The sequence below is a fragment of the Microtus ochrogaster genome, chromosome 18, assembly GCF_000317375.1.
Source record: "Microtus ochrogaster isolate Prairie Vole_2 chromosome 18, MicOch1.0, whole genome shotgun sequence".
Taxonomy (NCBI): domain Eukaryota; kingdom Metazoa; phylum Chordata; class Mammalia; order Rodentia; family Cricetidae; genus Microtus; species Microtus ochrogaster.
Window position 1 is genome coordinate 58,968,871 of NC_022020.1, and position 14,375 is coordinate 58,983,245.

Genomic DNA, 14,375 nt, shown 5'->3' on the forward strand with positions numbered 1-14,375 from the left:
TACGTCAGTGTGTGCATCAGTGTGTACATCAGTGTGTACGTCAGTGTGTACATCAGTGTCTACATCAGTGTGTACGTCTGTGTCAGTGTCTTCATCAGTATCTATGTCAGTGTGTACATCAGTGTGTATGTCAGTGTCTGTGTCGGTGTGTACATCAGTGTGTACATCAGTTTACCTTGTTGCTCTCATAAGATACTGTAACCCAAAGCAACTCAGAAAAGAGTTTATTTGGCTTACAGTTTCAGAGGGATAGAGGCTATAAAGGCAAGGAAGGCATAGCAGGTGCCCCAACAGGAAACTGGCTGATCATATTTCAGCTACACACAGGAAGCAGGAAATAGGGTAAGTCTATAAGCTCTCAAAGATGCATCTCCTCCAACAAGGCTTCACCTCCTAAAGGTTCCATAACCTCCCCAAACAGCACTACCAGCTGGGGACTAAGTGATAAGACACGTGAGTCCACAGGGGTTTCTAGCTACCACAGTTTATCTTATTCCTCTTTCAATCCCTATGAGAAGGAGCTTCCTAGGGGAGTTTGCAGGGAAATAATGCAAATATTTCTCTTTGCGACGAGGCCTCTGGCATTCAGGGTGTTCTCCCCAATAGATCTAACTCACATGTTACTGCCATTAGATCTGAAGCCCCATATGCTGTCGGGCACCGTGCCCTGCCTGCCTGCATATATCCTCTACATGTGTGTCAGGCATGCGGATTACACCAACGATGACCTCAAGGTACACTCGCTGCTGAGCTCCACCATCAATGGCATTAAGAAAGTCCTCAAGGTAAGGAAGAAGCCTGCGCAAACAGCTGCAGTTCCCAGCAGCCTGAACAAAGCTAGTACCTCCATTGCTTCTCTGCATCTGTGTTCTGCCAGTGTACCAATTACACTACCTAGCAGTTCTCAGAGCAGGCTCAAGACTGCCAATGTCAGGAAGCCCGGAACTCCAATGTGGGCCTCCAGCAACCTCCCTGCTGAACCTGTGTTTACATGAAAGCCCAGCTGCCTGCTAACATAGATGCTAAGGGGATGGACTGTCTCTGAACCAAGTTCAGGAAGCCATACTCTCTCTCACCTTTCCAAGGGGATGGGACACGCTATCAAGTTGGTGGTGTTGACTGAGGTTTGCTGCCTCATTCCCACAGTCGTTAAGTCCCAAAGAAACCACACAGAGGTCTACATTAATTATAAACTGATTGGCCTAGTATCTCAGGCTTCTTATTAACTCTTATAACTTATATTAGCCCATAATTTTTGTCTGTGTTAGCCAGGTGGCTTGGTACCTATTTCAGCGAGACAGTCACATCTTGCTTCCTCTGTGTCTGGCTTCCTCTGTGTCTGGGTGATGACTGCAGACCGAAACTTCCCTCTTCCCAGAATTCTTGTTGCCCTGCCTATACTTCCTGCCTGGCTACTGGCCAATCAGTATTTATTTAAAATACAAGTGACAGGGTACAGACCATTGTCCCACAGCATGGTGGCACAGAGAGAGCTGCTGCCATTCATCGGGGCTGCTCTGGGGAGTGAAGGTGGGCTGTTAAAACAGCTCGAGGATGCTACCCTAAGACATGAGATAAATATAGTAGCAGTTGTTTGGTGGTGAGGCATGTTCACAAAGGAGCTGGGGTCAGGTGGTAGGAAGGGAATTTTGGAGACAGAGACATCTCAGTAACAATGACAGTCTTATGTCTTCTAACACTGATGATTCCAAGGAGGCAAGCCATCCTCAAGAGTACCATGGCCTCTTCTGGTCTCGTGAGCCTGTGATTCATGACTGGAGACCAAGCTATCCTGCTTCTGGCTGCATGCCCTTGGCAGCTGTCCGGCTTCCCTGTCTCAGGCTCCTGTGAGCAGAGTTTTCCCATCCCCAGGAGCTGCCTCCAATTTAGCACATAGAGGCTACATTAATTATAAATGATCTGCCAATAACTCCGGCTTATTACTAACTAGCTCTTACATTTTAAATTGGCTCATTTTCCTTAATTATACTCTGCCACATGGTGGTACCTTTATTAGCATGGCATGTTCATCTCCTGCTCCTTCTGCGCCTGGCTGGTGACTTCTCAGGCTACTCTTCTCCTTCCCAGAATTTTCAATTTAGCTTTCCCACCTAACTTTATTCTGTTCACCTATTGGTCAGTCAGCTTCTTTATTAAACCAATGACAGTGATAAATCGTCACAGTGTACAAAAGGATTATCCCACAGCAAGCTCCATACACAGTTATCTACTAATTGCCCTGGAGTGTATCATGTGTATGCTGGTCACTCTCAAGTATGTGTCTCTGGCCTTGACCTCTCTAGTAAGCTCCAGCTGGAGTCTAAGGCAGCCAAGGACTACAAACACCACTTCCTTAGAGAGGCCTTCTATTAGCCTGCTCTGGCCCGTAGCCTATATGTATGGTCAGCCTTATCGTTTTATTGTCATAGCTCATAATCAGTGCGTTTAAATAATGGTGTTGTGTTTCAAGACAGACTCTAAGAAGTCAGTGGATATAATGCAGGAACTGGATAGGTCAAGTTGTATATGGGTTGTTAAGCAGCCTTGGTCCGTTAGTTCATTGCCACTGAGCATCTGACTTTTAGATCACTGGGATACTAGTGTACTTCACTGGCACACCTTGTATGGGACAGCTGGTAGGTCAGAATCTGAGCTGGCCAAGGCAAGTCTCAGATCCGACTAGAGCCTGGGGCTGCTGAGCCTAAGCTTCATTTGTGCCACTCAGCCTCACACGCTTCAGCTCTGGGAGAAGCCTGTTCTTCCCCTGTGCTCAGGTGCATGCAACATTTATCAGGAGACCAGAGAGTAGTTCTGTCTGTGTGCCATCTCAGGGAGTAGAGGAACAGCAACCCTCAGCAAAGGGTATCCACTCTGTGACTGGAAAGTGGACTGCATACATTGGGGCTGCCTGGGAAGGCTGGGTGACACAGAAAACATGGAAAGAGAGGCACTGGGGATATATGCCAGCCGATGGGAGACACTTTGCTCAGAGCCAGTGGTGTGGTTTCTTTTCACAGAAGCACAATGATGACTTTGAGATGACATCCTTCTGGTTATCCAACACCTGCCGCTTCCTTCACTGTTTGAAGCAGTACAGTGGGGATGAGGTGAGTAGTGAGCCAAGAGCCCACAGTGGGCCCCACTTTATTGGCTTGAAGTTTGGGGTGCATTGGGGTACATTGGACTCCCTTAGATGATGGGTGTAAGGTCTGTAAAGCACCTGCTGGGACCTCAGATTGTGGGCATGTATTAGCAGTGCTGGGTTAGGTTAGGACACAGGAGACTTTGGGCTTCAGTGGACCCAAGAACCCCTGAAAAATTATCCCATAAGCAAAAGAGAAGAATAGTTATAGAATTGAATTTACTTAACAGCACAGTGCCAGAAAGCCCCTTCATTTCCTAAGGGACCCTTGCAACCTTTTATCTCTAAAGCTGTCCTAGAGGAGCCATGTCAGTGAAGGCTGGGAGCAAGGTCAGCATCTGGTGTATCAGGATGTCTCTTAAGAATATAAGATGGGCACAAAAAAGAGGTGCCCCTGTATAGAACCTTATGGTACAAATGGATGTTGAGGCCATGCTTCATGCTTCCGGCTTAATTTGATTCACTGACCTGAGGCCCAGCCGATAGGTCACTGCGTGCTCTACTCTTGAGTCCGGCTCTCTCTAGAACTCACCATTCCCGTCGCCGGTGGGGTCACCCTCTGCCATGCAGTGCCTTCAGCTTCACGCCTCAGAGTTCACTTTCCAGTTCCCCCAGTGAGAATCCCACTGCACCAGGCCTTCTACCTCCCACATCCCACAGTCTCGACTCTCCCGTCTTCCCTCCTTTCACGCATCCCACCCTGCCCAAAGTCAAGGTACAGCAAAAATTGAAACCATGCAACAATATTTTAAAGTTTTAGTATCTTTTGTGGCAGAACAAATAGAAACACTCCTCTCCCTAAGGTAATGGACCACTCTCCTGCCCCAGTCAGTCAATTTTGGGATGGGTTTGGTCCCATCTTTCTTCAAGAATTAGAACTTGAGTTTGGCCACTTGCTTTTCCAAGGGAAAGGAAGGGAAACGTAAAGAAATGCCCTTTGTTTCCAGCCAGATGCCTCCTGCTCTTTGCCCCCAGTATCATACATGAGCTCTTTATGTGTGGAGCACTTCATTTCGTCACGGTTCATCACTTCACACAGTGTCTTAGCTTCCTTCGTAATAAAATGCCCCGACAACAACAACCTAATTGAGAAAGGATTTATTCGGCTCACGATTCCAGGGTACTGACCGCTATGAGAAATCACAGCAGCAGAAACGTGAAGCAGCTAGTCACGCTACCCCCACAATAGAGAAGAGAGGGCATGGGATATACACAGGCCAGTGCGTTTAGTCCAGGGTCCCACCGTTGAGACGATGCTAGCAATGGTGGGTCTTCTCACCTCAACCCAATTGAGAAAATCCCTCGTAGGCATGCTCCAGAGGCCTGCCTCCTAGCTGATTCTAGACTTTTGTCAGGCTGACAGCAGTAACCAATGTCACCTTGTATTCTCAGGGTGTTAGAAAAGGGCAGGCCCTAATGGCTCCATGACCTAGGCTGCTCTTTGTACTTCTGTTCTCGGAGACAAGATTGGAACCACAGTGTAACTAGCTCTGTGAGGTCTAACAACAAAGGAAGAGTCAAAGATCCCATCTCCCAGCAACCACACTCCTCCTACCTCTGCCCCTTATTAGAAGCTGCTTTGTAATTTGAGATGAGGGCAGGAGGCTGAGGGCCATGGCTGCCTCATCAACAGTCCTGTTCTTTTTGGCTGCTGTTTCTCTTGGCCTGAATAGAAAGTACATTAGAGCTAGACTCAGTAGCGCATGCCTTTAATCCAAGCAAGTGGGAGACTGTAGTAGGAATGCCACAAGTTTAAAGACAACCTAGAGATATAGCAAGACCATCTCAGAACAAAAAAGATACAGTAAGACGACCCCGGTCACAGGAGCCCTTTGGATGCAGTACCTACCCCAGATTACATGTTCGTCCTGGAAAGGCAGGGTAAGAGGACAGTGCTGCCACCTTCCCACTCATCTGGTAACTGATGACATAGATGTCTCCTACAAACAGAACCCGCCCTATGCCATATTCCTGTAGGGTCTTGTGTAGCCTGAGATTTTAGGGCAATCTGAATGTAGATAATACCGGTTAAACATTCAGAAAGCACAGGACCCTCCTTTATTAATGTTTTTCTGGCTTTGGGTATTTAATATATAGAACTCACTTTATTTTGAGGTTCTACTTGGTGTAGGCCTTTTTATTTTCACAGTTCTGACTTGTCTATTGTGAGATTTCCTCTACCTTCGAGGTCCAGGACCATTCCAAGGCATCGTGTTTCCTAGAGCCGTATACACAGAGAAGGCCTGAGTGAAGCCCTGCAAACAGGAGTTGTTAAGGTGGCCCAAGTCCCAGGTGAACAGAACCCAGGAGACCCCAGATGCTCACTCATGAACGTTCTTCCTCCTCAGGGCTTCATGACGCAGAACACCCCGAAGCAGAATGAGCACTGCCTCAAGAACTTTGACCTCACTGAATATCGGCAGGTGCTAAGCGATCTTTCCATTCAGATCTATCAGCAGCTCATTAAAATTGCCGAGGGCTTGTTACAACCTATGATAGGTAAGCCGCTGCTGGGGGCTGCTAGCAGTGCATGTCCTGGGGTCTGGAGGAAGAGTGGGGTTGTGACAAGCTTGCCTTACTTTGTAGCAATCAGGTGTTACCGACTGTGGCCTCCACAAAGCCACGCCCATTCTGGGATAGGCACGAGGTAGACAGAATCCAGCTAGTATATATCCATTTTCTTTGTCCCATCCCCAGTGAATTTAAGTGACAATTCGCTCCATAGTTATTCTGTGTCAGATGAAGATCCACCACATTCAAAATTCTTTGCCAAATGTGTTAAGTCCTTGCATATGTTGACCCCCTTGCACCCCGAATGGTTTCATTGAGCTGACTAGACCTACGGCAGAGTTTTGAGGGGAACATACAAACTTCTCTAACCATGTCTTCCTTTCAGTTTCTGCCATGTTGGAAAACGAGAGTATCCAGGGGCTGTCTGGTGTGAGGCCAACTGGTTACCGGAAGCGCTCCTCCAGCATGGTGGATGGAGAGAACTCCTACTGCCTGGAGGCCATCATCCGCCAGATGAATTCATTTCATACTGTCATGTGTGACCAGGGCCTGGACCCTGAGATTATCCTTCAGGTGTTCAAGCAGCTCTTCTACATGATCAACGCTGTGACCCTTAACAACCTGCTCCTGCGGAAAGATGCCTGCTCTTGGAGCACAGGCATGCAGCTCAGGTGAGAGAGGTGCTCGTGCCAGCACGAGGAGACTGAGGGGCCCAACCCGGGCTGGGGACAGGACACAAGACAGGTGTCTTGAAGGTGAAATCCACATCTAACTGGTGGCCCTTGTCATAGTCGGTATGTGACTCAAATCCATCACCTTTTTATTGATTGGTAAAGTTCGCCCAGCTGAGGCAGTGACCTGGTAAACAAACTAGTACAGAGATGTTCACACTAGCTTAGCAGTCCTCAAATAACTGCTCTTTAAAGACTAACGGATGTGCTGGGTCAGCGAGAAAGATGGGTAAGTTATGAGTTATCAGGGCTCTCAAGTATAAAAGTTTGCAAATGCTAAATATTAATTTTAGTTTAGTATATTTAGTGTTTCCCTCCCTGTTGATATATAGACACATTAGGTGTTTCATCTTTGCTTAATTTTAAGCATGCATTCATCTATTCATTCTTTACTCAGGATATGGTAACTGAATGCTAGGCACGCTGCAGTTTGGCTTTTTTTTTAACGTGTGTGTGCATATAGGAGTGGTACATACAAGAACATGTGGAGGCTAGAGAACACCTCAAACATCCACTTAAAAAGAGGTCTCACTGAACTGGAGCTTACAAGAGTTGTCTAGGTTGACTGGTCAACAATGTGTCTCTGCCTCCCCAGCACCAGCATTACAACTTAGTGCCACCTTGCTCATTTTTGGTTTTGTTGTTGCTTGTTTTGTAGTATATGTGGTGTGCGTGCATGTGTGTATGCGTGTGTGTGTATCTGTGTGATTAAATATGTCGTCCTAGCCATGCGGTGATGGCACACGCTTTTAATCCCAGCACTCGGGAGGCAGAGGCAGGCAAATCTCTGTGAGTTCGAGGCCAGCCTGGTCTATAAGAGCTAGTTCCAGGACAGGCTCCAAAGCTACAAAGAAACCCTGTCTGGAAAAACCACATTAAACAAACAAATAAATATGTCGTCCTTATCGGCTTAGACCATGAAACCCAAAATGGACAAGTTCAACCACCATGCATGCTTTGGCATTGCCAGGACATAAATTATTGGCTCAGCAGTTAAGAGCAGTGCCTGCTCTTCCTAGGGTCCAGAGTTCAATTCCCAGCAACCACATGGTGGCTCACAACCATCTGTAATGGGATCTGTGTTTAAATATCGGTCTAGGAATCAAACTCGGGTCCTCATGCTTGCAAGGCAAACATTTTACAAACTGAGCTGTCCTGGCAAGCTTTGACCACATGAGATAACTAAAGCGGGGGCTAGGATGACTCTCTTTACACCTAGCCTACAAAACACAGCAGATACCCTACCCCATGAATTAACACAGCTTCCTTTTCACCTGTGGCTAAGGTACAACATAAGTCAACTTGAAGAGTGGCTTCGAGGAAAAAACCTTCACCAGAGCGGAGCAGTGCAGACCATGGAGCCTTTGATCCAGGCGGCCCAGCTCCTCCAGCTGAAGAAGAAAACCCAGGAGGATGCTGAAGCCATCTGCTCTCTGTGTACCTCCCTCAGCACCCAGCAGGTACAGCCATTTGAGACCCACGCTGGCCCCGCCAGTCTGTTCTTGCCAGAAGTTTTCTGATGCGGGGCTCCCAGCGTTGTTGATACAATTCCCATCTGCAACTGATGAAATGGTCTTAATGAAGCAGAGATCACTTTGGTTTGTAAAACCTGATACCATTTCCCTGAAGCATTCTGGTCCTTCCTATGTGCTAACTTACAAGGTGGTAAACCTGCAAACCTTGATACCAACTTTTTAAAGTTGCGCATACATGTGTACGTGTGCTATGATGTGTGTATATGGAGGGCAGAGGGAGGTGACTGGGAGGAACTGGTTCTCTCTCCCTTCCTGTGGGCTCTGGGAATTGAATTCAGGTAATCAGACTTAGTGGCAAGGGCTGTCACCCACCGAGCCACTGCTGGCCTCATATCACAACTTTTAAAAAACAATTCCAGATAGTTTCTTACCTAAGAGATTTTTTCTGAATCTGTCAGCATGAGGCTGCTTGTTTTCCTTATATATTTTCTTTACAACTATAATTTTCATATGGTCATATTTTAAGACTCCATTTATATCATAGTCGAAGCCTTAATGACCTAAAGGTACTTAAATATTATTTTAAATTCCTCACCCTAAAATTGTATTTATACCATAATTTGGTTGTAGGCCTAGGACTAGTCTATAAAGAGGCGAGACCCCACATCTTGCCTTTGATCACGACCACTTAGAAACAGGCCACAGACAGAAGGGAAACCAGTCTCTTCCGATCAAGTGCATGGCCCTTCCCAGCCAATGCCTTTGTAGCCAGCTCTAAACTCAATCCAGTGAAGGCACATGCTTCTCTGACCTCCTCCACTGTCTGCAGAAGTGAACCAGAGAGCTCCTAAGAGAACTGCACATGTCCCTGTTTCCCAGCTCCCCCACCCCAGGGACTGTTTTCCTTCTGAGTTTACTTATTACTTGTAGTTGGCCTTGCATGAGGCCAGGGTACTTCCACCAAAACAACCACTAGCCAGACAAAAGGTTGTGTGAGGTTAAGAAGAAAAGCTCACTTGCGAATAAATAGGTTTTTTTTATTTTACTTTATTTTATTTTTTTATTTTATTTATTTTATCATTTTTTTTTATTTTTTTGATTTTTGCTTTATTCTCTGCATCCTTGGCTGTTCTGGAACTCACTCTGTAAAACAGGCTGGCCTCAAACTCACAGATCCCACCTGACTTTGCCTCCTGGGTGCTGGGATTAAAGGTGTGCTCCACCACCACCTGGCATAAATGAATTTTCTTAAGGAAGAGGCATAAGCATGGTTAAATGTGGCTAAGTAAGCCCTCTCTTATGTAAGGTACTCTTCTGAAAAACCTCTAAATTGCCAGCAGAAAAGAGGGCTGGGGCTTCCGGACCGCAGTTCTCTAAACTCATTGTGCGTAAGCCACCAAGCATAGAGGAGGGGTGGACACTGAGAATGCAGTGCAGGAGCTCAAACCCCACAGGGGCAGCCATGGGTGGAAACTCCATAAACGGCAGCCTGACCACACACCTAGTGGGGTCTGACCAAAGAGTCATACACAGGCATGATGCCACTGTCACAGAGCCTTAAAGTTCGAAGTTGTCTTCATTTTGTCTAATTCTGCACTAAACTTGGTTTTTATTCCAACAGATTGTCAAAATCTTAAACCTTTACACTCCCTTGAATGAATTTGAAGAGAGGGTGACAGTGTCCTTTATACGAACAATCCAGGTGAGTCTTGGGGAATTCATTTTATAAAGTCCTCGTCAGAAGCCGAAAAGGACATTGAAAGGGCATATTTTAATCCTCTCTTTACTAATGCTGGCTACAACTGTGTGCCAGAAAAACCTGCATTCATAGGCTTCCTGCTTTAATGCACATGAACCTTAGTGCCCACTATAATATTGAATATTGCTGTAGTGATAATAGTAGTAATAGTAACACCCAGACAGGTGCACTTATCATTGTCCCTCCCGACTCAAGCATTTCATTGGCTGGAAACACCTCACTGAACCAAGGCACCAGGTAGAAATAACAAGGGTGCTTAATCTCAGTCCCACCCAGATGGAACTAAGAAATATCCTCTAAGAATTCAATCCAAACTCTCAGATCATGTCCCCGAACCTCACAGTCTTTGTCTTTGCAGATATGGTAGGAAGAAACTTCTTAGGCGGATGTGCGTTTAGATCCATCTTAAACATGAGCTTCTTAAGCAGAGCCCAGGGAGTTGTGGGTCTGGTGGAGGACCTTGTGTGACAGTGACTGACAGGAGCTGATTGTACTCCACAAAGCAGTGTCCCACAGTGACTTGTGGGACACTGAACAGCATGACTGGGAAATGGAGGAACACGATCCAAAGAGGAGACTGGAGAAATGGAGATTTATCAAAGCTGCTAAAGAGGCCCCAGAAAACAAGAGCTCTGGTGTAGAATGCTGTTGTCCTGTTGACTGAGGTTTCTTTCCCAAAGAAATACACAGAGGCTTACATTAATTATAAACTGATTGGCCTAGTAGCTCAGGCTTCTTATTAACCCTTATGACTTATAGCCCATAATTCTTGTCTGTGTTAGCCACGTGGCTTGGTACTTTTTCAGCACGGCAGTCACATCTTGCTTTCTCTGTGTCTGGATGACGACTGCAGACTGACTCTTTCCTCTTCCCACAATTCTCCTGTTCTCTTCATCCCACCTCTACTTCCTGCCTGGTTGCCCTGCCTATACTTCCTGCCTGTCTACTGGCCAGTCAGCATTTTATTAAAATACAAGTGACAGGGTACAGACTAGTGTCCCACAGCATTGTCCTTTGCAAGGCTGGGGTTTTGTTCCAAGATTTAAAAGAGATCCAGAGATTTAGAAAGAGTGCCCTGGCTCTGAAGAGAGACCCATGGAAAAGAGTAAATGAACTTTAGCCTGGTATTTGAGCAGAGATGAAGCCAGAGGTCAAGGGACAGATGCCAAGTCAGACTAAAGGGAGCTGTTGCCTCAAGGACACTGGGGAAATGCCAGGGCCTGCTAAGCATGCAGCCCTCAGAGCAGGCCAGCTCACCCACACAAGGGATGCACCGGAGTGGGAGAGGGAGGGTGCTGAGTGGAAAGGTAGCATAGGATGAGCGTAGAGTTAGCTCCTGAAGGCGGAGAATGGACTGGGAGACAGGAGAAACGCCACGGGATACCCCAACCCACTACTGATTTTTGTGGAGGTTTGAAAAGCAACCCAGACAAAAGTAAAAGTTTAGGAAGTCATTCTTGGATTTGAACCTGAGCCATGTGGGGGAAGGCCATAACTCACCATAAATTGGCAACAGTGCCATTTGCAAGAAGGGAGTTCAGTCCAAAGTAGACTGATAAATGCCAAGCAGGCTGCAGGCATGAGGATGAAGGACATAGAGAAAACACCCTGGAGGGCAAGGGTTAGATACTGTCAGAAAATATGGCAATCCTGTCAAAAACTGTTTTGTTTTGTTTTGCCAGCTATAATATGTCTGACTTTCACATATACATTAAAACACTTAAATATTAAAACTTATATACTGTAATCTTGAGAACTGTTAACCCTACTACAGGGGTTTTCTACGAGACGTGTGAGTTTCCATTAACCGTGTGTAGGTGCCTTGAGCCCCAGATGAAACTGCTGTCGCACAGCCTCTCCTTTCTGCCCCCTTTTCTTCTTTACTTTTTCTTTTTTTTCCGAGATAGGGTTTCTTGGGGTAGCCTTGGCTATCCTGGAACTCACTCTTGTAGACCAGGCTGCCCTCAAACTCACAGAGATCCGCCTGCCTCTGCCTCTGCCTCCCAAGTGCTGGGATTAAAGGAGTGAGCCACCACTGCCCGGCTCGTCCCCTTGACATGTTCGCCTCTAAATCTCTTACAGTTTTCTCAAGGTGTTGTTTAAGAACTTCATTGTTTTAAAACCTTGCAGATAAAAACATCACACACCAAAATTAACCAGACCCAGAGTCTATGACTTAATGAACTCATATACAATTAGAATTGCCATTCAGAACAGAAGCTGTGAGTCCTCACGTTAAATTTTACACTCTCAGTATGGAATGTATTTTATGTACTTGTCTACCATCCAAAACAACAACAACAAAAAAGCCATGATTGAATTAGAACTGGAAAAACAATTGGGTTTATATCCGCTTTCACAACTCGTGTCCATTGCCTGCCTGCAGTCCTTCATCATCCTCTTATACTTAGCCTTTCTTGTTCTCGTCTCATGTTATACTGTACCATAGGTACAGCTCTTTATGCATATGCATGTATTATTGACTAAATTCTGCATATGGAAATACTTGCTTTATTTCTTTCTGAGCTTGTGTGATCTCACTTCATATTACATATTCCAAGTCCACCCATTTTCCTGAAACTTTTGAACTTCAGTTTTTTCTTTAATGCTGTATTCCATTGCATACATAATGGAATATATATATACCAGATTTTTATTATCTGTGCATCTGTTTGTGGACAACCAGGTCTACAACTACTACAGAAATTCTCTAGAGTGGGGCATGGAGTGTCTCTGGGTAAATATTTATACCCAGGAGTGAAATAGCTGGGTCTATTTTAATAGAAATAGTAGTTGTATTTTTTAATATTTTGAGAAGTCTCCAGATTTCCATAATGTTGTATTAATTTGCACTCTTACCAACAGTGCACAAGGTTCCTTTTCTCTCCACATCCTCTTCTACATTCATCTCTGTTTCCTGATTTCTCGATGATAGTCATTCTGACTGGAGCGAAGTAGTATCTCCGAGTAGCTTTAATTTGCATTTCCCTGGTGACTTGGGGCATTACACACTTTTAAAAATAGCTATTGGCCATTTGTGTTTCTCTTTTTCCTTTGAAAGCCGTCTGTTCACTTCTTTGGCCCATTTGCTGTGGGCAGTTTTATTCCCTCAGCATTTAATTTCTGCAATTCTTTGTCAATGTTGACTCTTTGCCCCTGGCCTGAAGTGCAGCTGGTAAAGCTTTGGTCGCTCGTGACCTGTGCTCTGTTGACCCTGCCTGCTGTGTTCTGTGCTGTGCTGAGACTTTGTCTTCATGCAGTCCATCAGTCGGTGCTGGGGTTGGTGCCCATGCTGTTGGTGTTCTGTTTGAACACTCCATGCCTACCCCATTACCTTGTTTTCTAAAAGTTCCCTAAAAGTTTCAGAGTTTGGGGTTTAAAGTCAAGGTCTCTGATCCATTTTAAATTGATTGTGTACAAGGTGAGAGATACAAATCTAATTCCATTCTTCGGCAGATAAGCCCTTGGTCTTCCAACTGTAACGTTGGGTAACAATGAAACTCCAAAAAGTTATCCTATATGAAGATACTGTCACTATTTGAAACAATAGTGTGTAGTCCCAAAGAGGGAAAAACAACAGCAAACTTTTTGTGCCTCCAGGCGTGACCTGTATTTTCCTGATGAGGATTTATGGACCTTCCCCTTGGCACCACTCCTGTATTTCAGTAACCTTGGTTAAAAGTACAGCTCCTGCCTGGAGTCTGTGGTTCAACCATTAACGGTTAATTCCAAGGCAGGAAGAACAAATATGACACTTGCCAGGTGCCGGTAACTGAACTCAGTGTATTGACTCTTGAGCCCCACAACCTTTCAAGAAAAGCTCTATCTCCCTCCCACCCCCAAAGAGGAAATATGTATGTATGTAATTTAGCTTTCTGTCGTTGTGGCACAGATAGTCAGCTTGCAAGGGAAAAGGGTTTATCTTGGTTCACGTTCAGATAGTTCATCCATGGTGAGTCAGCCTTGCTCTGTCTGAAAGCACACAGTACGTAATGATGCAGGCACTAGGCAGGAGTACCTGCTCACTGCACTACAGCCTGGGAGTGAGAGACAGCAAGGTCTGGAATCCCTGTATCTCTTCAAAGGCATGCCCCCGTGACCTAACTTCCATTCTAAAATGTCCATCATGCCTGCTTACTGACCCCACCTCACAGTGCTATACCCTATCAGAAGTGGGAGACCAAAGTGTCCCACCATTAATGGAGACCTCTCTCTCCCTTCAGTTCCGTCAATTCGGGCATCATATATTCTGTAGGCCTTGTTTCTAATTGTGCTTCCGTCTGTAATTGTTCACGATGAGTTGAAACTTTTATCAAATGTCTTTGTCTTCAGAAATGACATACATTTCCCTCTGTCCTTGAAGGAAATTTTATCAGATATAAAATTCTCATGTTCCATCCCATCCTCATACCTCCACTTTAGTGATGTCATCCTATTGCTTCCGAAAGTCCCCTGCATCTGATGAAAAGATCAATGGCTAATCTCATTTCAGGATATCTATGACACACACATTTCTCTATTATTCTAAGATTCCTGCCTTGGGACTTTGACAAATTGTGTGTCTCAGGGTGTGGGTTTATCCTGCTTAAAGTTCAATGAGCTTGGATGCACTCATACATACATACTGCCCATCAGATTTGGGATGGGTTTAGTATACATACATACTGCCCATTGGATTTGGGATGGGTTTAGTATACAAACATACTGCCCATCAGATTTGGGATGGGTTTAGTATACATACATACTGCCCATTGGAT

The 14,375-nt window shown here is 45.4% G+C and overlaps 1 protein-coding gene across 1 annotated transcript in view; it reads left to right on the forward strand.

The window, feature by feature from the left end:
* Positions 1-14,375, forward strand: part of Myo5b (myosin VB) — a 274,660-nt gene that overhangs the window by 258,192 nt on the left and 2,093 nt on the right. The window contains exons 34-39 of the mRNA XM_026783548.1: positions 634-785; positions 3,018-3,107; positions 5,491-5,641; positions 6,039-6,324; positions 7,670-7,844; positions 9,481-9,561. Of these exons, the coding sequence (XP_026639349.1) occupies positions 634-785; positions 3,018-3,107; positions 5,491-5,641; positions 6,039-6,324; positions 7,670-7,844; positions 9,481-9,561 (935 nt within the window). The remainder of the gene's footprint in view (positions 1-633; positions 786-3,017; positions 3,108-5,490; positions 5,642-6,038; positions 6,325-7,669; positions 7,845-9,480; positions 9,562-14,375) is intronic.